This window comes from Triplophysa rosa, linkage group LG18 (genome assembly GCF_024868665.1).
Source record: "Triplophysa rosa linkage group LG18, Trosa_1v2, whole genome shotgun sequence".
NCBI lineage: Eukaryota > Metazoa > Chordata > Actinopteri > Cypriniformes > Nemacheilidae > Triplophysa > Triplophysa rosa.
In genome coordinates this window covers 14,993,626-15,019,407 of record NC_079907.1, presented here as the reverse complement: position 1 = coordinate 15,019,407, position 25,782 = coordinate 14,993,626, and the positions used below count along the sequence as shown (strand labels likewise).

General features: G+C 37.4%; 1 protein-coding gene across 3 annotated transcripts in view; it reads left to right on the top strand.

Annotated features, from left to right (window-relative positions):
• svild (supervillin d) overlaps positions 1-25,387 on the top strand; it is a 76,976-nt gene extending 51,589 nt beyond the window's left edge. For all 3 annotated transcript variants that reach the window (XM_057358203.1, XM_057358205.1, XM_057358204.1), the window contains 21 exons: positions 2,503-2,635; positions 10,155-10,302; positions 10,493-10,576; positions 10,666-10,746; positions 10,952-11,135; positions 11,249-11,421; positions 12,211-12,366; positions 15,391-15,527; positions 15,783-15,930; positions 17,309-17,454; positions 17,535-17,710; positions 19,063-19,201; positions 19,280-19,577; positions 19,791-20,048; positions 20,146-20,353; positions 20,450-20,583; positions 22,620-22,775; positions 22,889-23,032; positions 23,547-23,659; positions 24,234-24,389; positions 24,739-25,387. In XM_057358203.1, the coding sequence (XP_057214186.1) occupies positions 2,503-2,635; positions 10,155-10,302; positions 10,493-10,576; positions 10,666-10,746; positions 10,952-11,135; positions 11,249-11,421; positions 12,211-12,366; positions 15,391-15,527; positions 15,783-15,930; positions 17,309-17,454; positions 17,535-17,710; positions 19,063-19,201; positions 19,280-19,577; positions 19,791-20,048; positions 20,146-20,353; positions 20,450-20,583; positions 22,620-22,775; positions 22,889-23,032; positions 23,547-23,659; positions 24,234-24,389; positions 24,739-24,825 (3,259 nt within the window). In that variant the 3' untranslated portion in view covers positions 24,826-25,387. The remainder of the gene's footprint in view (positions 1-2,502; positions 2,636-10,154; positions 10,303-10,492; positions 10,577-10,665; positions 10,747-10,951; positions 11,136-11,248; positions 11,422-12,210; positions 12,367-15,390; positions 15,528-15,782; positions 15,931-17,308; positions 17,455-17,534; positions 17,711-19,062; positions 19,202-19,279; positions 19,578-19,790; positions 20,049-20,145; positions 20,354-20,449; positions 20,584-22,619; positions 22,776-22,888; positions 23,033-23,546; positions 23,660-24,233; positions 24,390-24,738) is intronic.
• Positions 25,388-25,782: the final 395 nt, after the last annotated feature.

The window sequence follows — 25,782 nt, the reverse complement described above, 5'->3', positions numbered from 1 at the left end:
GATTTTGAACAGTTGCTTTGACGCGTTCAATGAAGATAGACAGCTTCTAAACTGTGGGACGCGGCAAAACGCAACGCGAGGTCCAGTCTGGTGTAGTCACGGGCTGAAGGCTGCGTCGGTGAATCTCTGTCAGACAGCGCATCCGTGTTAAGTTCTCTTTCGTGCTTGAATGGATAAAACCACACAAGATTATGTCAGAAAGCCTGTTTTGTCTAGCATTTTCTTAAGCAAGACTTCAAAGTGTAAAATAAAATCTTAAATGAATGCAAAGTGTTGTGAAAATGGGAGTGCGGTGACGGTCTGATCTGTGTACTGAGACAGCTCTTAAAGGGGCCACGTTCTTAAACGTGCTGCTGTGACTCCTGTCACTAATATTAATCAAAGAACAAAATAAAAGAAGAAATCAATGTGATTTTGTAGCTTTAATGAGAATTCTTCTGCATTTAATTGATAATTTAGCATTAAAGACTGTAAAGTGTTTGAGAACTTCCTTCAATTTCTGTATATTTCATGATAGCTCTCAATTATATTGTTGAATGGCTATAATTAATGTTAAAATAATCAATTTAATAGAGACATCAGTTACAGTACTAATATCAAAATGTTTTCTTTCATTCATAAAATATTATTATGTGTGATTAATCGTGATTAATCACAGGAAATGTGTGATTAATCCGATTAATTTTTTTAATCGATTGACAGCACTAGTTTTTATTAAATATTAATGAACCACAAACTAAGCATTCGTTTTAAAGTAGGCCTAAGTGGGAAAAGAACAAAAAATACAACGCGAGTATATCATGTGATACGTCTTATTTGTCTTATTCTGATAATAATAAATAATGTTAATAATACTTTTTGTTGAAGGGAAGGGAATAATCTAAATGTATAACTTTAAAGATCAAAATAAGTTTATTTCCTCATCAGCACATCTCTAATGGGCTACAACTCGATTGTTACTTATATTTGGGATATTTAAAGAAGTTTTATTGTTAATGGTTTTAAATGTCAAAATTCTAGACTACATCATAAGTGAAACTCACTTTTCAAAGAATACAATAAATAGCCTTATTTGAAGTCTTATTTAGTTATTATAAGCAAAAGATCAATTTAAAAACTGTTTAGCCTGTTATCCGATTAATCAAAAAAAAAAAACAATCGTCCAATTATACGGTTATTAAAATAATTGTTAGTTTCTGCCCTAATTTATTGTGAATGTCTGAACATAAACTTTATGTACTTTTACTACTTTTTGCTCCTTTGCTTAATTATTTTTCAGATTGTTATTTATTTTATATTTGTTATTTATTTATTTTATCTGTTACACTGTGAAGTAGTTGGAAAAGTGTTTCTGTAAAAGGAAACCTTTATGCTTCTGTTATAGATGCAAATCTGATTGTCACAGTCACATGATGTAAAATAGAATGACTCCAAAGGTAATATATGTCACGACTGTGGCAGAAGAACCCAAGCGCAGGCAGGCAGTGACGGGGTTAACAGATATTTATTAAAATAAACAAAACATAAACCCACGAGGGGGTATAAATCAGGAACTAAACTAAGAAACAAACAGAAAACAAAGACTTCCCACGAGGGGGCAAAATGAAAACAAGAACGGCAAAACTAAACTAAACTAAATGACACAACCAAACGTCTAACACAAACATACTGGGAGAACAAACAAACTCACTCTTGGGGACAGATGGATGGACAAGGCAAGACGATGACACGAACCATGAAGCAGCAACACATCACGCACATAAACATACGTAATACACCAGCACAGGACAATGAAACATGAGGGTATATAAAGGGAAGACAAATGAGGGATAATTACACGGGGCAGGTGTGGGTAGTAAAACACTCAGGGAAGGATAACAAGGAAACGAGAGGAGCGGGGCCAATGACGAGACACTGGAGAGAACGCATAACATTGTCAAAAGGACAATAATATGTTTCTCTCCACACATAACCAAAAGCTTTGTCATGGCTCTGCTACGGCACCAAGAAAAACATGACTAAATGAAGCAGAGCCATGACAAATATACGTACAACTTGTCTGCGGTCTGTTGTTGTGTGTTTTCTATATTGGGGTGGCCGATGGGGGGCGCCAATACTGATCTCGCATACCTCTCAGAAAATGTGCAGTTGCGCCCCTGCATGCCGCCATGTAAATAAGATTAATAATAATTACATAATGACAAAACATAATGCTATTTAGTTTGTTTAGTACGAGAACAAGGTATAGACATGTTATATAGACAAGGTAACCTTAAATGACTTCTCTTGTGATCTAACCCTACATAAAAAATTAAATTAACTTGACCTTCAAGGGTGGCGGGAGGTGCCTTTGGAGGGGCGGGGTGGGGCGCCCCCCTAAGGTAATGGTAAGGGAAACACTGCTGTAAAACCGCTGATACAATCTAAACACAGAAACTGCTTAAGTGTGAAGTTTAGCATCTACTAACGGTCTCTATGGTCCTTTTTCTCTCTGTTTGGCAGGCTGGCGGAGATGAAGAGTGGTGAAGATGACAGGAGGAGCAAACTAAAGAAGTATAAAGCCGATGTGGTCCAGATGTCCCTGGCTGACCGCTGCTCACAGCTGCAGGAAAGCGAGACCGCATGGAAAAAGAAGGTACATGCACACAAACTCTGAAACCAATTGGGTCTTCTTTCAATAACTGAGAAAAATGGTCCATGCTGACCAATGGAAAGCGTAATATAACTTTTTGTGATACACAACACATGTTTCTTGTTTGGGGTTAACTCGGTGTCATTGGCTGTAAGGTAAGGGGGGTGTAAAGCAATGCTCTGTGCTAAGGGTTCTCCTGAGGCGAGGATATGTTTTTGGGGCAGGGATTCCACAGGCTGGGGTGGGGCAGGAAAAGTTTGCTTTCAGAACTGAAAAGTGAGTTCCTCAGCTGGGCCGTCCTGCTGAGAAGGGGGTGTGTGGTAGAGAGGATTTACATTAAGCCTTACTGGTTCCTGAAACCCGATCGGTGCATCCAGCTATATGCTACCTCAGCACAAACTTGCTTTGAACTAGATGGAGAAAAGCTGTTGGTTTCCCTTCGGTTTGGTTGCCCAGTTTACAAATCTTTTCTAAAAAAATAAAGTCCCCCCAAAAGGAAATCATGTCATTATTTTCTCACGCTCATGTTCCAAACGTTATATGCTATTATTTTTAATGTGGAGCACTACATAAAAGTTTCTTTATGCAGCTGTTTCCATACGAAGTAGTTTATTGTGACCATGTCTGTCAAGCTCCATAAAATACAAAACAACATAACTTCATAAAAGAACATAGTTCTCCATTCAAAGTGTTGTCTGAATAAAAACTTTGATTAACAGTGTATAACATGTATCAACATGTCATTCCAAATCTGTATGACTTTCTTTTTTTCTGCAGAACACAAAAAAATACAACACTGGCCCTCATTGACTTTCATTGTATGGACAAAACCACAGAGATATTTCTCAAAATATCTTCTTTTGTGTTCCACCGAAGAGTCATATACAGGTTTTGCATGACATTAGAGCGAATAAATGTTTACAGATTTTTTTATTTTTGGGTGAACTATCCCTTTAAATACCACTCATCATAATCATCATAACACATGTTAAGGTGCTTCCATCTGTATTGTTGCTGAAAACAAGATTTACTGTAGTATGTCCTGAATGAGAAAGACTTCAGACCAAATCCAGTCTCATTTTGAGAAGTCCCATTCTAAACACAGATTAATCAGTGTGGCACACACGTTCCCAAATTTCTGTGGATAATCTTGGGCCTCATGCTGTCCGTCTGTCTTAAAAACAAGAACCAAGCAATACGATTTGTCAGCGGGGTTATGACTGAGCCAAATTATTCCCAGTTCCTCAGCATTTGAAAGACGTTGTCGTCACAATGCACACACAAGCATGTCGTGGCAAGCTAAGCGAAAAGCCTGTAAATTCTCACTCTGGTGTGGTTTGACCGAAGAATGTGATTTAAGATGCAATAACAAACAGATTGATGTAGACATGAGAAGACATACAGCTATGAAATCCACTCAGAAACATGCATTGTGACCAGAAACGGCTCAAGAAAAAAGAAACATCTGTGTGGTTGTAAGACAACAGATAATGAGGTCTGTTATAGATTGTGTGAAAGAAAATAGAAAAATTCAACACAGAGCTAGCGCAGATGTCGCTCTTTTGGCCCTTAAAGGAATAAATGCAATTCTGCACCGCTGACAGCACATCGCATATTGGCCAGACTCTGAATTTTCAATCGACAACTTTGATTTGTGTCGACGAAAGGACTTTTCTTGCTAATCCAGCACTCTAATGTAACCATCCAGACATCCTCTTCTATTTCAGGATCAGTCACTCGCGACCCTTTGAAGATTTTATCGATAATTCCTTTTACACGAAATGAAGCTCAGGGTCAAAGATACAGTCTGCATGAGACATTGGCTCACTCTCTGAGCGATGTTTTACACGGTCAATACGACTACATCATTTGCTCGCTTTGTCAGATGATTCGGCCAAATGATTCATCACTTTTGTGGAGGATGGTCTCTCAAGGATTATCCTGCAGCTCCTTCAGATAAATCAAATAACGCAGAAAATCTTCCTGAGCCCAGGAGATCTGAGACGCATCTCCTCCTTCTCTCAATACGATGAATCTGTCTGTATTTCTCTCTCACTTCCATTGATCTTTCTTACGTTTGCTCACTGGAGGGCTGTTTGACAAGTGTCAACTTGGCTGAAACAGAGCTGACTAAAAACGCAGAGGTAATTCCCTTTCATGGGAAATCTTCTTGGGACCTGTAACAATGACCTCAGCCCTGATTCTTCCCATCCCATTTTCTCTCAATCTTTCTCTCTCTCTCTCTCTGTTCCCCTGGGGGTCTTTTGGCTTTGCACCTCCTCAGTCGTTCACTCGCCTCATTTAATTCCTCTGGATCTCTCACTGCTGTACCGTCATTAAGTCATGATGAACAGCGTGCTCAGAAGCCTGAGCTGTTGGCTTTAGGTGATTTTTATTTAAGTGTTCAGTTTCTTGAGTTGTGGTTGGTTTTGAGTGCTGCAGCTTGCAGTCTTTTCTGATTTCCCCTCTGTCCTGATTTTTGTTTCCTAACTGGGTGAATCTCATGAAAATGGTCCAGAATTTAAAAAGCTATAATGTGAAACAGGGCTGTCACTATATGTGATTTTCACTATATGGTTATCATGGCCCAAATAATTCACAATAACCATATTATTGCGATATTTTTGCATTTAAAAAAAAAAAACATAAATGATGCCATCAGGGAAATTAATCTTTAATGTTGTTTATTTTGGGTTTATTTTGGTTATTTGGTCAATGAATCACACTCAAGCGTATGGAGGCAGAGAGAGAGTTTGTAATCATAGTTAACTCAAAGTTTTGAAAGGGTGCTGAAAGTGTACATTACTATGATATGTGAAGAATTAACAAAATACCGACAACTCACATTATTGCGACATTTCACATTAGGGGTAAGATATGAATTGAATGCGTAAAGTGCAATTCGCTGCTGTCCTTCTAAAACTTTTTATTTTTTGGTAGGGCTGACAAACAATGAATCGCGATTAATCGCATCCAGAATAAAAGTTTGTATGTACATAATATACAGTATGTCTGTGTACTGTGTATATTGATTTAGCATTTATAAAAACATACATGCATATATATAAAAAATGTAATATAGCAATTAAAAAATATGTGTGATTTCTAAATATAAATAAATACATGTAAATATTTCCTAAATATGTATACATGTATGTGTTTGTGTTTATACACTACCGGTCAAAAGTTTTGGGACACTTGAGTGAAATGTTTCTCATTGTTTTAAAAGACTTTTGATCTGAAAGTGTATGCTTAAATTTCTGAAATTAGTTTAGTAGACAAAAATATAATTTTGCAAACAAACATGCTTTTTTCATGACAAAGCTAACATTTTATTTCATAAAAAATGTTTTTAAAATGGATGACTTTGACTGAATAATGAAGAAAGAGCAGCCAATAAGAGCACAGAATAGATGGGAACTAGAAGCATCTCAGGGGGAGACCTCAAGAAGCTACTTGATAAAATGACAAGAAAACATTTCTGCAAATTCTAGTCAAAAGGTAACTACACGGAAGATGATAAAATATCACGTTTTAATAAAAAAAGGTTTGTTACAACATAATTCCCATAGTTCCCTTTGTTTTATTTCATAATTTTAATGAGTTCATTATTATTGTAAAATAAATATGAACACATAAAGGAGTAAGTGACCAAAAACTTTTGACCGGTAGTGTAAATACAATATTAATATGCACATTACTCAAACATGTACAGTATTATGTAAACACAAACTTTTATTCTGATTGTGATTATTCGTGATTAATCGTTTGACAAAGTATTGAAAAGTGCTTGTCAACTTTAAAAACATAGTATTTAATAAAGTACAGTTTTCTCCATTTCCTGATAAACAGCAAATTTAGACATCCGAGGTTTTGGAAGGACAGCGACGAACTGTATTTTATACATCATCATGGTTTTGTTTGTCAACTGATGTTAGCATATTCTCTTTATGTTAATAATATAATCAAATATACACAATGAATATCTGTAGATACAGTAGTTGCTGAACAGTCTTCTAAAGGAAAGGATTTTTGACCAATCACATTTTATGAGGGCTACTCAGTGGAAAAGAATGCAAAACTATCAAAACACATAGTTGCTTTCTCCTTGTGATTTTGCAATGGTATGAACCAAACATTTTTTCATGAGATTCACCCAACTATATTCAGAATGACCTTTTGACTTGTGTCTTTTACCCTCTTTTTCCTTCCTTCCTCACTCCTCCAGGCACCTGTCCTATCTCCTCTGCTTTACCATAGTATATAGTCCCTTATATCCAGGTGAGTAAAACGGTCCTGTGATTTCTCTGCTTGATTTTGTTGATGTTTTTGTTGATGTGATTGTTGTTTCTGCATGTCTCTGTGCACTCTAAACACTTCCGTTAATTAGTTTTTGCATATCCCATGAGAACTGCCTTCGGTTGGATGTTTACATCTGAATAATTCATGCTTAAACACTGAGCTCTTGTTTGTTAAGTTGTTTCAAGGTAAATTGGCGGCTCTCCAATGCTGCCAGCATCTCTCCTTAGTTATAACTAAAGCTCAGGGTCCTGAATAAGATATTTTTTTGTTCCTAGGAAAATGAATGCATCTTCTTGCGAGGCCTTGGAGTGAGTTTTTAACTCCTTTTGAGCTGCAGTACCAGAAATTTCCATGTGTATTTTTTTATTGAGCTTCACAGCTTTTGGCACATTTATATGTGCGAAACTGCATGCACATAAAGAATGTACATGTTTGAATTCCCATCAGAGGGACTGGAAACTCGAGGTATTATTTATCCACAAGGCTCTGATCATTAAATGCTTGAGTTTACAAGGGCCGTTTTTTCTACACGGGAACAGAAAAGGACACTTGAAATGACCATATGTTCCAGATGTGGGAGGAAGTTAGCAGTGGGTGCCCTTTGGTTTAGTTGCTCCGGTTCTCTTTTTTTAGTCCTGAGGGTGTATTCTCACAGTAACACTGTGGCGTGTTATAGGAGTGACTGACTCCAATAACAGATTACCTGTGGCTATTACACCTCATATGGGGCTCATTTATGATGTGTCTGCTTCATAACAGAAGAGTGACTGACGGCTGATGACAGATGGGGGATTTCATTCTGACACTTCATGGTGTTGATTTTTCCCTGGAGTATGCGATTTGGGTTAAATGTTGGTTGTTGATGTATGCAGATAGAGGTTGTAACATTTTTACACATTGAGCCGTGGTGCTTTTGTGGGTAATGCGAGTTTGCATCTGACCAAGGTTATTATAGTTTTCTGAAACTAAAACTATTTGAACCTCTCTGGTTGATATGAAATATATAGACGGTTTCATCTTAACAACATAAACAAACATTACTGCGCATGCGCACTTTTGTGACCCCAACTTAACTTCCGGTACACATTCACAAACAATAGAGTGCCAGTAGATTATTTCTGATAACAATCTAAAGAAACCGCAAAGAAACGTTACTTGGCTAAACTTGTCTGTCCAATATTTCGAATTTAGACTCCGCTACCAAGCTCAACCGCTAGATGTCAATGTTATTTAATAAAATGAACATACAAAAAAATTCAACTAATCGTTTATTTAATACAATTATTATACAGTAAAACAATATTACAAATTAATATTAACATAAATGAAATAAAATATAAATACTAGTTATATTGTTAGACACTAGACAAACACAAACCGGAAGTTAACTGGGGGTCAGGGGCGCGCGCGTGAAACAGTCTATATATCAGCCTAAATTTTAGTTTAAAAATTTAGAATAAATCGGACACAATTTTTAAATTCAATTTCCCCCTTTTTTTCTTACTATGGTATCAATAAAGGTTTCAAAATGATTAGAGAAGAAAATTCCATTACGAAGTAAAAGTTCTGGATTTAACCTAGGGCTTGTCCTTGCAAATATATCCGGCTGTAAAATCTAAAGTACTCTTAAATTTGGTGTTACTCGGTGGAAAACTGGCTCACAGGTCCAGTCTAAACCTTCTCTCCCAGGTGAATAAGACCATCTGAAAGCATTTTTGAGTCTGTGATGAACTGCTTCATATTGCTTTTTATCCAAACCCACATTTAATGTGTCAATTTATCTACAGTACATGCAGACTCTGGTCCCTCTTGTTAAAATTCCCCACAGAACATGTCAGCTAAATTGAATTAGCTATTTGGCCTGTTTTCCTCTTTAATAGACCCAGGCGTTTTAGGGCCCTGTGAATTCTTTGGAGAGACATTTGTTATACTGTGTCGACACAATGAAATTTACAATGAACTGACTGCGTCTGCATTAGCGAGGCAATGATGAATGTCTCTCCTGTTGCCAAGTGAACCGCAGGCCTATTAGCCCGGGCAGTAAAGTCGAAAAAAAGAATTATTGATTATTATTGCTTGAACAATGTACATTGTGTAATGTACATCCATGGCAATTCGTTACAGTGGCAGAGTTTAGTTGAAAAAGCATGAATTCCATAAATCCTCTGATACAGAGCTTTTTGGTGTTTGACTTTGATAAGTGAGTCTGTTCTAAAGTACATTCCTCACGGTCAAAATCTTAACTGAATTTGTAGCGTTTGAGTCTTCTTAAGGTTGGACAGCTTGTTTCAAGCCTGGTTTATTTGCAGGGACTGTGGTTGAATTTAACAAACTCAATTTAATGTGAGGTTTTGTGAGTCCGCTTAATCTCTCTAGCACATGTGAAGGGGAATGCATGAAAAAATCTCCTAACAAAATATAAATTCTGTCGTCATTTGCTCACACAGCAAAATCGCCAGTGTTAAAAAAGGTCAAATTAACACTAACTCTCACAGTGTATATATAATCCACACTATGAGAGTGTGGATTATATATACACTGTGAGAGTTAATTTGATATTTTTTAACACTGGCGATTTTGCTGTGCACCTTTATGTCTTCTGAAACGAGTATGATTTACTTTTTCCATGCAACACAAAATAAATGACTCGTAGCATAATATTTTATATTTTATTTATATTAATTAATTGATATTATTGACATGTTGAATTATTTTTTATTGTAGTAAATTATTATTTATATTTTAAATTCAATTTTTTTTTGTTTAATTTTCATGTTCATTTTAGTTACATTTTTAGCTATTTGGTTATGTGCTTTTCTCATTTTCTTATTTGCATTTATTATAATGTTGCTATCCAAATGTATATTTTTTCAATTTTAGTTTAGTTTGAATTTATTATCAGTTAGTTATTTTAGGGATTTTAAGTAATTTATTTCAGTTTATTGCAACATTTCTGACGCCCTTTATTTAATTTCTATATTTTTTAGTTTTTGTAAACTAAAATAACCTTGCTTCCATACAATGAAGGTGCATGGTGACCACTCCTGTCAAACTGTGTGCATATATTTATATTTACTGTATATTTTTGAAGTAGTTTTATGTTAGTGCTTTTGGTCTTTTTAGCTTGACAATTCCTGGTCACCCTCCACTTTCACTGTATGAACTTCCCTGCTTTTGTAATGCCAAAAGATTCATGTTGTTTTTCTCTGTCTGTCTTTAGAAATCTGGTGCGGATGTAGAGCCAAAGATGTCACTGGCTGAGCGGATGAAGATCTTGCAGGAGAAGGAGGAACAGTGGCAGGCCAAAGGCAAAGGAGCTTTCAATGACTCCACTCAGTTTTCCGTGGCTGGCCGAATGGCTAAGAGAGGTGGGGGAAAAGTCTTGAAATATTTAGTGCTTCCAGACAAATATGGGCTCAACAAACCAAACAAAAGCGTTTGCATATCTTGATCCCTGTAGACTGCAATTCGGGTTTTATTGTGCGTCCTGTTGTTCTGAGTGGTGATAAGAAAGCCACTCTGGAATGTTTTCATGTTGACACATCTGTTTCCCATCAGGCTTGGTGTCACCTCAGAGAGAAGATCTGCCTATCATCCTCAGCAAAAAGAACAGCAACAGCACACCAGTCAAAGCACTGGAAGGTAACGTTTTTTGACATGTGTTCATGCTGTGTTGATGTGCTGTATTGTCAGAACCAGATGACATTTAAAGCGAAATGTCTCTCTGACAGAAATCTCAAGCCGTCCTGATGCTGAGGGAGATAAGAGACTTGACAAACTGGAATCATTCTTGGACAGACTTCACAATAAAGGTTATTCATGTGATTTGATTTAAAACTATAATTTTGCGACGTGTTGACTTGTCTGTGGTGGGCGGAGTTTTGAGAGGAGGGCGTGGCCTAGCAAAATCAAAGAGCTATTATATCAAACTTAAAAGCTTTGACACACATATTCATTATGGATGACGTTGTTATTAAATAACGTATATGTATCCAATATGTTTCTCTTCACGTAAAGGTGTGCCGGGCACTAAGAACTCCACCATTGAGGTCACTGAGGAGAAAGAGAAGGAGGTGATGACACTAGACGATGACGAGACGTTTGGGCGATTCTACAGTTCATTATCGCCCACCACGCTGAGCTCTGCTATTATTCTGGATGAAGAAGAAGACTTCAGCATCTTGCAGTCAGACACGCCAAAGTGAGACACTGTTTGAATTACTGTGCTGTTAAGATGCTGCACTGCATATGATGTATCACAGTTGAATATGAATATAAAAAATCTGAATTTGCTCAATCCTGGTAAATTTCTAGACTAACTTCAGCTGTTGAGGAGCATAAGCGTTCGGTGCGGCCCTGCAGGAGAACCAAGAGCTCAAGGAACCCTCTCCGTGCCCTGGCAGCTCGAGATGACCTCAGGCAGACGTACACCGAGCAGAGGCTCAACGTGGCCTCGGTGGAGACCAAGAGGATACAAATGGAGCGGAGTAAGATCATAGGGATGAGAATGATTTTATGTAGAGTTGATTGGGAGACAAAGAAATGTGTTGACCGTGTCACCAAGCCAGTGTTTGGACTTAAATAAAGTAAATAATATCCACTTTGACTGGATAAATTAAATCAATCACTAAAGTAAATATCATGCAGGCAACCGCATGTCATTCAAAACCTGTACATGACTCTTTCATCTGTGGGACACAAAAGAAGATATTTTGAGAAATGTCTTGAAGTCAATGGGGGTCCAATGTTGTTTGGTTACTGTCATTCTTCATAATATCTTCTTTTTTGTTCTGCGGAAGAAAGTCATACAGGTTTGAAATGAATTGAATTTGAATTTATGCATTTTGCAGACGCTTTTATCCAAAGCGACTTACATTACATGATACTATACATTTGTATCTGAATGTGTGCAATCCCTGGGATCGAACCTGTGATCTCGGTGTTGCTAGCACCACTGAGCTACAGGAAAGGAATTGACATGAGAATGAGTAAATGATAAAATAATTGTCATTTTTGAACGAACTATCCCTTTAAGTTGAGTCTGTGTATTAAGTACAGTAAGTATTTTGACACACTTTAATATGCCTTTGCTATAGTATTACTTTCAAAATGATCTGCAGCTTTCTGTCGTTGTAGTCATTATTTGATATAATGAGGTGATGTAGATGTTAGGAGCTTAATGTAGTACACATTGCTCTCTACTGTTCGTACATTAAATGAGCTATTAAAATGGCTATGTAGCAATTGCCGCTGACACTGTTATTTTCTGTCTTTAGTGGCTAAGCACTCGAATCTGGCAGATGCGGCATTGGCAGGTCTGGCCAGCAAAGAGAACTTTAGGAAAGTCAACTTGAGGAGTGTGAAGTCTACAGAGGTGGTGACCAATAACAGTGCTGTGCCTTTCCACAAGCTCATGCTCATCCACATTAAAGGTAAATCATTATTTAATAAAAATAAAAAATTTGTAACACATGAATCCATTTTTCATGGTTTTTAATGTATTTTACATAAAATTGTATAAATGAATTACATTTAATATTAATATTTAAATGTACAGGTTTCGTAATTAAAATGAATTAATAATAAGTTTTTAAACAAATATTCAGTGTTGGGGAAGCTACTTTGAAATTGTAGTTAGATAAGCTATAAGCTACTCATTAATAAAAGTAGTTAAGTTACAGCTTAGCTACCCATCTGAAAAAGTATTTAGCTACACTACAAGTTACTACAAAAAAGTATCTAGCTTCTTTGAAACTACTTTTTTTTACAATCTCACATTAAAAAAAATTCTTAATGTAATATTTATCATAGCAAATTGTATAGTAAATTTCCTAGATACAGTACCGTTTTTTTTACTGTAGTAAATATTAAAGGTGTCATGAACTGGGCTTGTTTATTGTTTTGTACTGTTGTATGAGGTTTACTTATGACGTTCGCGTTGTTTTTACATTCAAAAACATCAAAATCATTAAGTAATAGGTTATTTTCTACCCAGGTTTTGAGGCCGACTCGACAAACGCTCGGTTTTAATGGGCGTGCCGCATTGAAGACTTGGAAGTAAACGCCCACTGCTATGATTGGATAGCAGTTTGCGTAGTAAACTTAGTTGGAGCCTTCTGTGAATTTGGTTAGAGACGCAACGTTAGGTTACACATTCGCCCGATTTGCACAGGATTAGTATTATCTGGGGACCTCGTGTGATTTATAAATTACTTCCCCACCACATCTGTATTTCATGTGGCGCATTCGCACGAGATAAGTGGCGTCGCACGACGCCTGTGATTTTACTCAAATTTACCGACTCAATTCCCGTATGTGATGGCAAGGCTTTGCACATAGTTTGTATAGCCTATAGTTGTATGGTGTTTAATGATATATGACCGTATTTCAGATCCGTGATCGCGAACCGGACAGAAGATCACCGTGATCGCGGGTCTCAAATGTTACGAGAGTTTCCATGATAAATAAACAAATGGGAGACTCCTGGTAATTTATGGATATGACCGAGCACCCGAAATAATACCAAAACACTTCAAAACAGCCTCCATTATTTGCAAACAGTGGATAAAACCTTGAAAAATTATACATGAGCCCGCCAAATCACACAGATTCGAGATCACAGGACCTCGGTGTTCGTCAAAATATGGTAGGTAATTTGTGGAGGATTTTTTACTTTACAAATTACAGACATGGCCGATTCGCACGGGATTAAGATCACAGACAACCTCTGCAATTATTACAAATGACTAGATGTCCCCAGGTAATGCTAATCACGTGCGAATAGGGTTATCAGGGCATATCAAGCGATCTCTAACAAAACAACTGTGACGCATAGTGCAAAAATGTTGTACTCACATAAGATTGCTGCGCCATTCATATCGGATCCAATATTAATGGCACAGCACTGCTTTTTCATTTTAGTCCCTCCGCCAATCCAGCGTCGACATGTGCCTTGTTCACAAAGGAATCCGCGGTAATGTTTTGCCCACGTGAGCTGGAACGTCTTTAAAAATAAACTTCAACCACGCATTACTGATGTCGGAATCCGAAGGAAGGTTATGCAGTGACTGTGTTCTTCCACAACCGGGCACTGACTGCATAATATTTTGCGATCTTTAACGGCATGTTTATTGCTTGCTCGCTCTATCTGGTTCCGTGCCACTTGTGTTACTTCAGTTCTGTCATGCGCGAACCAGTGGGTGGGGCTAGAGAAGTAGTCGTTGATATTCTTCTGTGGAGGCGGTGTAGATAGGTGCATTCCAGAACCTGCCGTTTGCTGGGCCTGGTGTCAATAACAGATGTGTAATCTCAGTAACAAGGGCGTTTTCAGTTCTGACACTTACATGATGTCAGCGTGAATACGATTCCATCTTATATAACAAAAGCTCGGGTTAAAGTTGTGGTTTTAATTCATGACACCTTTAAAGTATACTACAGAATTTATAAAGTGTATGAATTTACTATAGCTAGATACAGAATACTGTAGTATATGTTAATAGAGTGTGATAGTTACCATAATATTTGACAGCTGTAATATACTACAATTTACTATAGTAAATACTAAAGTATACTATATTTTTATGTGATGTGATACATGTGTTATTGACTGATATTTTTAATAAATAGAGATGTTTAAAACAATGTAATACAATGTAATAATTTTTATTACATAAGATTCATATTTAATACTTAATAGGATGGGTGTTTCGAACTTTAAATATTTACCCACTCATGTATCCTTTACGATCTCTTCTCAGTGAAGAGTAAAGCAGCAATACATAGTTAATGCAGTAGATGGCGATAATGAACCACCTTAGTTTGTGATACAGTAATAAAAAGACGTGACACAGCGCTGCTCTGAAGGCAGAACAGAATGTAGCTTTTGGTCGCGCTACACCGCTACTTTCTTAAAAAAGTAATTAACTGCTGGAAAAGCTACACTAAAAGTAGTTGAGCTAACTCAAAGCTACTGAAAAATGTAGTCAAGTTAGTAGCGTCGCTACTTGTAGTTAGCTACCTCCCAACACTGCAAATATTCCAGTGTTTATCATTAAAAAAAATTCTGTGCAGGACATATTTTTTTATTCATGTGCCCTCATGAGCTTTAATCTATATCTGAAAATGCACTACTGCCCTCTAGTGGCTGTTCTTTTCTGATGACGTCAGGTTGACAGCTTGGGCAGAACATCCATTAACTTTGCCCCATTTAAAATGAAATGTCTGCTTTTATAAATCCAATCAATTTGCAGTGACAAACACAAGGTTTTCTCATTCGATATTCCATTTCTCTCTAAAATACTTTACTTACCTCTAAGTAAAGGCGATCAGCACTTCGGGTCACTGGGACCTTAATGAACCGCTATGTTTGGCAGGTTGTGTTAAGTTTCTTTGGCTTTCAGTTCATGGTAAATACGCATGTGTTACTTTTAATCTATTTTGTTTGTACGTATACGCAGGGCGCAGGCACGTTCAAGTTCGTCTGGTTGAACCCACAGCCCGCTCTCTCAACAGTGGAGACTGCTATATGCTCATCACTCCCAAACACTGCTTCCTCTGGTGTGGAGAATTTGCAAATGTCATTGAAAAAGCCAAGGTATGAATCAAAACCCAGGCATAGTGCTCACTACAAAAAATATAGTCTTGTAGAGCCAAACCTCTGACTTTCTGCTCAATGTATGGCACTTACTCTGGCCAGAAACCGTCCACATAGAAAAGCCCATTTTACGTTCATGTAAATAATATGAACATGGCATAAAACCAGATTGAAGCTTGCTGTTTTGAGAATGCTTGTTGTTATTTTTGTCTGCATATGCATCGGACAAACAGAGTATATGTTTTTATATGACAGGGCTCAGAGATGGCCCAGTACGTTCAGACTAAGAGAGATCTTGGCTGCAAGGCCTCACAGGTGACGTTGCTGGAAGAAGGTATCAACACTGAGAATCGTTCAGCCAAAGAGTTCTGGAGTCTGCTGGGAGGAAGGACTGAATACAGAGGTACGTATACACAGACACCTGCCAGGACCTGCACATGGAGCACAGATGTTGAGATGAGGATAACATTTCACACACAATAAACAAACCCATTTACAGTGCAGTGGAAACACAGCGTTCACAGAACTCTGACAGAGCCCAGGCCATTGTCAGCATTCACACATGTTAAGCAATCAAAGAGAGTTTACCCACAATGCATATGGCTTTTGTATGTCATTTGGCTCTGTTAAGTGTTGGCCTGTAATCCTTAAACATTAATAACCTTAAAAAACTCAAATTGATATGCATTGTATGACCCTGGTCTTATTGTACATGGTTGAGTGCTGGTTATTTTAAAGGACACAAAGGTTTGTTTTCATAATTTGAGACAAAGAACTTTCTCCTTGTTTTTGCTAACCAGACTGAGGGAAAGAAAGTTGACTAATAATATGAGAGTAAATTATTTATGATTTCATCAAATCCTAAAGCTTAACGTAATATTATTACCTGATGAATATTCACCCCAAAATGCACATTTCACTCAAAATAATAAACAATTAAGTTAAGTTAAATTATTAAGTGAAGACGTGCTCCAGTATGTTTAATGTAAAATAATAAACTTACTTTTGTTGACCTATTTTTCACTTTGTTTGGACAAACAATTCATAAATAAATAATGTTTATTTTCCCAAAATAGTCTAATTCCAAAAATGTTTAATTTTAAGGTTAAAATTAGGGTTAGTTTCTGTTATATTTAATTAACTATATGAAGACTGAAATCATGTTTTTATTGGGTTAGTTAGCTGTGTTTTTGAGTTATTATTTTTTAATCACAACAACCCAACTGCAGTTTGATATGACTTGGTATACACAATAAAAAAACATGACTTTTGAACATTTTTAGAAATGGGGTTATCTGTTTTTGCAAATGAACTCTTTGTGTATAAAAACAATACACATATACTTATCTATGTAATGGAAACTTCTATTGTTTAGAAAATGTAAAAGGTAACATAAACTAACAATGAGCAGGATTTTTTGCATTTTGTTAAAAATAGCATTTACATTTAGCAAAAATAGCATTTGGCATTATGTTAAAAATGCTATTTTTTAATGTTAGCTAATGCCAATACAATTGTTCATGTTAGTCCAATGTGCATTCAATAATGTTAACAGTGACAACCTTTGATTTTCAAAATGTATTAGCAAATGTTGAAATTGACACGAACAAGGCAATTAAATGCTTAGACTTATTCAATTTATTATGCCTTGTTAGTTCATGTTAACTAATGCATTGACTAATGTTAACAAAAACAACCTTATCGTAAAGCGTTACCAAACAATAGAAGTTTCCATTACATAGATGAGTAAACGTGTTAGTGTAAATGTGTGTGTTTTACAGGTGCAGGAGAGCCGGAGGAAGACGAACTTTATGAGAGTGCTATAGAGGAGTCAAACGGTGTCTACAGGCTGCTGGAGGATAAACTGGTTCCTTATGAGGAGGCCTGGGCTTCTATCCCCAGCGTCTCTCTGCTCAACTCAAAAGAGGTAAAACATCTGAAGACTGAACTCTTCTCATCCCATGCTAGTAAACTTTACTCACCGAAGTGTATGTGTGTATGTGGCAGGTGCTGGTGTTTGACTTTGGTAGCGAGGTGTATGTCTGGACGGGGAAGGATGTTCCTCTGAGCGACAGGAAGGTGGCGGTACAGCTTGGAAAACAGCTCTGGAGCGGGCCGTACGACTACAGCACATGCAGGGTCAGCCCTCTTGACCCCTCCTCAGCTGATAATGACACTCCTAAGTGAGCGAGCAATCCATTTATTCATGTGATTTATATGGTTTGTTTGAGGCTAAGAACAAGCGCAAGCAAGAGTTGAACGAGCTAAGCATATTGAAATGTAGATGACGTCTTTAGCCTTGAGAGTTTTATTTAGCTCAGTAGATTTAAGCTATAATAGAATCAGCAAAGCAGCCAGGAAAGAACAGCACACATGCCATATTCTCAGAATCACTGATATCTGAATGTGTCATGCAACCACAATACTGCCCCCAAGTGGTGACGTTTAGTGTAATCGTATTAGAGGTTGGTTAAAGTAAAAAAAATTAAAAGCCAATTTTATTTATTATTAATGTTCCAACTACCTGACAGGTATCACCTTTTTCTGTTATAGCCCTAGGCTATGTAAACGGTACAAAAGAAACAGAGAACTAGGAGGTGCTCTCTGGCTGTCAATCATTTTTATATTGAAGACAGTGGGGTTTTGGTGAGGGAGCCTGTGGATTATGGGATGGTTGGTTTTTTACTGAAACTGTCATTTCTAGATGGAATCGTAACAAATGTAATGATTCTAGACTATATTCTGATTGCATTGGACGAATCTGTTTCTTTTTTTATACATCCCGGTAACAACATTTTTTTTGTATAACCTGCTCAAATTTTTTCCTTGGTGTACTGTACACTAACAAAAAATCTAAGCATTAATATTTTCAGATGCATTTTTGACCATTTAAAATAGCTATTTATTGAGGGCGCAATAACATAACATTTTACCGACCAACAATTAAACCTGACGGTGACTGCATCATAAATGTTGTATAGAGAGTTCACCCAAATTTTTAAATTCTTTCATCATTTATTCACCCACATGTCTTTCCAAACCTGTATATGACTCTTTCTTCTGTGGAACTATTTCTGTGGTATTTTGAGAAATGTCTCAGTGGAGATTGTATATCCTTACAATGGAAATCAATGACATCCAATGTTGTTCTCTCATCAACATTCTTCAAAATATCTTCTTTTGTGTTCTGCAGAAAAAAAGGTTATAAAGGTTTGGAATGACATGAAGGGTGAGTAAATGATGAAAGAATTTTCATTTTTGGGTTAACTATCACTTTAAGATGAAATTGCACGAAAAAGTCAAGTCGTCAGTCTTTTGATGAATGGCTTTTTTAATGCAAGGTGGGAGAATTTTTAAAGCGGCCATATTGAGCATTGCACTTTCCCTGTTCCTAGTGATAGATCTGCAGGATCTTGTTAATATGTATAGTATTTGCTGATATGTCGGATGTCTGCCCACAAGGCTTAGGCTAACACTCCCAACCGTATGAATAATTCTCGTCGTCTGACCTCTTCCTATATCTATGTGTGAGTAGACAGGGTGAAGGAAGGCCGAGCTGGGCCCTCTTTGGCCGGCTGTCAGAACACAATGAAACCGCTCTATTCCGAGAGAAATTTCTAGACTGGGCCGAGAGGAAACCCAACAAAGAAGAACCAGCGGCAGAGGAGGTGAAGGTAACGGCGATTTCAGAGATTCTCAGAAAGCTTTTCAGCATTCCACTCTTCCTCTTCTAAAAAACTGACATCCTCCAGAGTCCTGTGCATCACCAACTTCCCACCTGTGACTCCGATCTAAAGCCTTGTGATGTGTCAGAGATGTTGGAGGGCGGGCCAGGCCCTGTGAGTATGTTGCTGGAGGGCGTGAATGTTCAGAGAGGCTACGGATTGATTCGTTCCGAGGATGGGCGACAGGCAGAGCTGGCCACCGTTGCTGTGGACGCGTGGCACATCCGTGAGTTTGATGACTTTGAGATTCCGTCGGAAAGCGTGAGTCAGCTGCATGAGGGCGACACCTACGTCATCCGCTGGAAGTACTCCGTCACTAATGTTGGTGAGTGAGGTTTGTCACACTTAGACCCCCTCAGGTGCAAACAACTTTTCTGATTGACAGAAAATGACATATTTTTCATTTCGTAAACATAAAACCCAACCAGCAAGGTGAAGCGGGGATAATCGAATTCAGGTTCAGACCTTATGAAGGTGTACCGACATAATTCAATAGAGGCTGGAGAGGTGCTGAATATTTTATTGCTTTTGTTTGCAGTGGGTAAAAGACAAAAGCCTGGTGAAGTGAGCACGGCTGGGCCAGGCAGGGAGCGTACCGCGTGCTTCTTCTGGCAGGGACGTCACTCCAGCGTCAGTGGGCGAGGAACATCTGCTCTCATGACAGTCGAGCTGGGCAACCACAGGGGGGCGCAGGTGCTGGTCTCGCAGGGGAAAGAGCCGCCCTGCTTCCTGCAACTTTTTCAGGGTGGGCTAATCATCCATCGAGGCTCAAGGGAGGATAGCTCGAATAACACGGGTAACACATTGTTTATTAATACACAATAAAAGCATAATTGTTCAAATAATTTGAGAGACTCGAGACACACTCATGTGTACTGTTATGTGTGAATCAGGTGACTGGCGATTTTTCTCTGTGTGTGGAGAGACAGTGGTGGAGGGATGTCTGGTCGAGGTGGAGTGCTCTTGTGCCAGTTTGCGTTCTCGTGCTAGTTTGGTGCTGCTGGGGGTACAGAAGGGGCAGCTGTACCTGTGGCACGGCTGTAAGGCTCATCCCGGAGCCCGGCAGGTGGGCAAGAGGACTGTGGAGCGACTCACTCAGACGTAAGCAGTTTTTGATGCAAGGGCTTACACTTTATGTATATGTAGAAGATGGCTCGATGAGCATGTGGTTATGTATGTTTATATATGTATGTACAGGTGTCCTCGTGAGCTGGGTTTGAACAGTAACAGCAGTTTGAAGGTTCATGAAATAGAGGAAGGAACTGAGCCGGAGGAATTCTGGGTAGCTCTTGGCAAGCAGGATAGGAAAGCCTATGACTGCATGCTGGAAGGTACGGGACAAAAAATTGATTGTGCATGTTTTGGTTATATACAGTATTCAAGCGCAATATTACTCCGTCACACATGGACTTTGTTCGGGAGACTAAACTTGCAGTTGATTTGAATAGATTTTGTGATTGCATGTTGCTAATAACATTACATAATATTGGGTTAATTCATTTTTAATTTAACAATTGAATTGTTATTTTTGCCATTGAGTGAATTAAAATTATATGTATAATTAAAATGTCTTTTACCTAGTTCCCCATTGTATAAAATGTTTAATAATTGTTTTTCACTTTTTACAGTGTATTAGGGGATTGCCTTCGCTGCAAATGTTACTCATGATGCCTTAAAGGGACATTTCACCCTAAAATGAAAATTCTGTCGTCATGTACTCAGCCTCAAGTTATTTCAAATGTGTTCACATTTTTTTGTTCTGTTGAACAAAAAAGAAGATATTTAGAATAATGTAGGAAACCAAATCGTTCTATGGCATCATTGACTACCATAGTAGTTTTGTTTCCTACTATGAAGGTCAGTTGCGCCTCGGAACTGTTTGGTTACAAACATTCCTTTAAATATCTTTTTTTGTGTTCATTGGAACTAAGAATTTTTACAGGTTTGAAACAGCTTGAGGCTGAGTAAATGATGACAGAATCTTATTTTTTGGGTGAACTATCCCTTTATAAATAGTTTTTTTTTCAGAGGTGGACAGTAGTGAAGTATTTCTACTCAAGTTAATTTTTTCAAGCATGTGTCCTTATTCAGAAGGTTTTTACTTTGGAAAATGTTTACTTCACGACATTATAAAGTTAAAAAAGTATGACATGCGTTATAATGTGAATAAACGGGATGCACGATAAATTATCAGCCGATAAATGGTAATTTTTAATGTTATCGGCCGATAATAAAATTTAGGCCGATATATTATAGCCGATTAATCATATATAATTTCCTCTGGTTAAACTTCTTCAGCTGCACGCTGCTCACAGTGTAAATACAGTACAGTACTGTCTTTCTGTCGTGATCATTCACTTACTGCTATTAGCATAACATTGTTGATGTAGGTACAGTATGTAGATACTGTATTTATGAATGTGTAAATTAAAGGAACAAAAGCATATTGTTTGAATCAGACTACTGTCTGAATGCTTTCTGTCTTGAGACCTGTTAGACTCGTGGCTAATAAGAACATTTTTCGGTAACACTTTACAATAAGGTGCTATTTATTAACAATTAGTTAATGCATTAGCTAAAATGATCTAACAATGGACAATACTAATACATCACTTATTAATGTTAATTCATGTTCATTTCAGCATGTACTAATACATTATTAAAATCAAACATGGTCACTGTTAACATCAGTTAATGCCCCATGAACTAACATGAATTACTGTATTGACATGAACTAACATTAACAAGGATTAATAAATGCTGAAAAACTAAATTGTCCATTGTTATCTAATGTTAGCTAATGCATTTACTAATCTTAAATAATAGCACCTTATTGTAAAGCGTTACCCATTTTTCTGGGTTGCTCTGGAAGAACATCTATAATTAGTTTATTAAATAAAAATATACCAGAAAAGTTAAAGAATCGTTAACTAGTATAAAGTAGGCTTGGTACATGATTTTCAGGGGAACCTTGTTTTCTGCAGTCAATGTTTTCAAATAAAAGCAGTTGTCCACTTTTTGCCTTTTGCTTCAGTCTTGGGGAATTTGATATTAATATTTAGAAACTGTATATTGGTTATCGGCTTCCAAGGTTTAATAATTATCGGTTATTATCGGCCAAAATTGACATATCGCTGCATCCCTAGAATAAAGTGAAAATTTTCTAAAGTAAAAATCACTCAGATTCCTGAAAATGTACTTAAATAAAAACATCTCACTACTGTCCACCGCTGGTTCTTTTTAACTTGACATAAAGAATGATGTCCTTACATGCTGGTTACATAGCTTGCTCACTTTTTGCTTGTGTGATGTTGATGCAATTTAACATATTTTAGAACTGCATTAAAGGGTATGTGTGTACTTGCAGATCCAGGAAAGTACAATTTCACGCCACGTCTTTTTCATCTGAGTGCCAGTGGTGGAAATTTTAAGGCAGAAGAGCAGTTCGGCCCAACCCAGGTGTCGGGCACCATCATGGCAATGCCATTCCTGCAGGAGACTTTGTATTCAGCCCCTCAGCCTGGTACATAAACTTATAACCCAGGGGTGTCCAAACATACAGTACAGTAGTTCAGGAGGGCCACTGTCCTGAATTTTGAATTTTTGTTCACAGTTTTCTCGTCTTGTACTTTGTAGCTCTGTTTTTGGTGGATAACAAGATGGAAGTGTATCTATGGCAAGGACAGCAGCCGGAAGATGCAGAATGTACTGGCTCGGCAAAGATCCGCTGGGACAGTGAGAGGAAGTGTGCCATGGAGACGACGCTTCAGTACTGCCAAGGTCAGGAGTTCTTTGTGCAGGACGCAGGTTTAAATAATATTGTGTGCCAAGGTTTCTTGAGAAACCTCCTTTGGCTTTTCTCTGTTGCTTTCAATATACTTTAGCTTTCGCATAGATGTACTGTAGATGCTTTGCACATAACCAGTTTATGTTTGGTCAGGTCGTCATTGTAAATGAGAACTGGTTCTCAATTGACTTACCTGGTTAAATAAAGGTGTAATAATGTTTGTGTGGCATTGAGTTCATTTACACATATCAGGTCATTATAAAAAACGTTTTTTACAGGTTTACATGATACAAATTACAAATGAATAAACCAGCAATGGAACAAATATGAAATCTTTTTTTTGTAATAACATTTATGGGCATTGTTTAAATAAGTGTCAAAATTCAAAAAATGTGCATGTGAACACACTCATTGTTTCAAAACAAAACAAGTTTTGTTCATGGATTGTTTTAAGTGCATGTTTTTGTTTGCTTTGCAATAAAGAGGGTTTATGTGTTTGTTCTTCAGGGAGGAACTCCAGACGACCTCCTCAGGCTTACCTGATCCTGGCTGGGGCAGAGCCGCTCACCTTTACCAACATCTTCCCTTATTGGGAGAAAAAGCCTGACATTAAAGTGCAGGTGCTGTGCACCACACATAGCTTTCATCATGGCTCTCTTCATGCTTTTGGGTTGCTTCTCTTCTCTTGGTGTAATGTTTTGATGCATGCTATTGGTTGTCTATCATGTATGAATGAAAGGGTGCTTGGTCTATTTGATCAAAGTCATAAATTCAAAACCTAATTTTGTTTAGCTTCAAAAAATACAAAAACTTAACATTCTGGGTTTTCAAACTCACTTTTCTCTGTAAAACATGAATGGTACCATTTTTAAGAATATCTTTGTCACCTTTTTATGTAATGGAAGTGAATGGGTGTAGTGTCTGCCAGACTCCAAAAAAAAAGGTGCATTACCGTTAAAAACTTGTCCATATGATGGCTTTGTGTGTGGAACATACCAAAATTGGTTATCCTTTCATTGTAGCTCTCAATTCAAATACACCTATAGTGATAAGAAACCAATGTAAATTGGTTTAATGATGAAAAACCATTAGATTTTCTTTTTTTTGTGGGGGATCTGTAAAATAATAAACTTGAAAAATAAAACCCTGTGTGTCATTAATTTGCCATTTGTATGTGTCAAAATGTCTGCGCAGGTTGAAGGATCCCGTAATAAAGTGATCCTGGTTAAAGATGCTCTGTCGAAACTCAGCAGACAGCAGTACAGCCTACAGGAGCTCACATCAAAACCCCTGCCAGAGGGTGTCGACCCTCTACGCCTCGAGTGCTACCTGTCTGACAAAGACTTCCAGGTAACATCTTCATTAAACAGTGTCCACACGTGGCCCTAACTGAGCTAAAATATCACATAAAGGAAATTAGTTTTGTATTTAATGGTCATAATGAAAAGTGGTCACTCTTGCCTGAGCTCACTCTATAAAATCCAGCGGTTTGTCAATGAAGGTCAGCAAACTCTCAATTTGGCTTAATGGTTTTCCAATGTGGCTTTTTTTGCCTGCCAGCTTAATTAGCCAATGCCAGCTTTCTGCAAACTGGCACATTTTGGAAGTCCTTGCAAGGCTTTGCTGACAGCAGCATATTCCAGCGTGTTAACGTAATGCAAAATAATTGAAGCTGACAGAGTGTATTTATTTTTTGCAGAGTGTTTTGGAAATGACACAGGATGAATTTCACGCACTCCCAAACTGGAAACAACTCAATCTGAAAAAGAGCAAAGGCCTCTTCTGAATGAAAAGAACTCTCTTGTCTGCAGTCTGTTGTATATTCACTTACAGTAATGATCTACTAAGAAATTGTTTATTTTCTCTTTGCTTTTTGCAAACCTTTTTAATGTATAGCACCAATATGTACAGTATGAAATCTCTTCCTACAGCTGTAGCAAAAACTTACTTTATCCCCAAGTAGCTTTTGGTTAAAAGACTTTTCTACAGATTTTAAGTATGCAAAAGTGTATGTTTTGGGAATAACGTGAAACATATCGACATAAATCTATGTCTCGTACAAACCAGAATTATAAATATGTATAATATTTTATTGTTTTAACCCTGTTGCTGTCAAAGTGTGACCTTAAAAATGCAGCAAACACTAATTATGAAAATGAATGTTAAACAAGTTAAAACAGATGGCCTTCACAATGAAAAGTGAATCGCTCTTTTAAAGCCAATATGTATGCGCATATTAAGTGCACTGTCACTTGCATGTTCATAAATAAAGATACAGTGTTATGTGATTCTGATCGCTTTAATGCGACTGTATCATTAAAACTGTCAATAATAATAAAAAACAAAAAAACAAATGACTGTGTTTGTATTTTCAAGGGCATGAATGTTACTGTATTGTTTGTCCAATGCCAAGATTATGCCACAGTAAAGTGTGGTTAGAAGTTAATTCGTGCAGTTCAACCTCACGCCGCTAGGTGTCAGACTCAATTTGTCCGTTTCTCACGAACTGACCATACCATTCAAGCTAATGTAGCGTTGCAAGTTCAGTCCAGTGTGTGTTTCATAATCATTGCTAGTTTAATAATCGAAACATTGTAATGATTCTAATAAAAAATTTGTAAAGCAGGTATTGTTGGTTGTTAAGTCGTAGTCTAATATGTTTCAAACGTATACTCGTACTGTATGGCGGTGAATATATGGCGGTGAATACTGCGCGAGCTGAAGGGAAATACCCTGCTGTGAG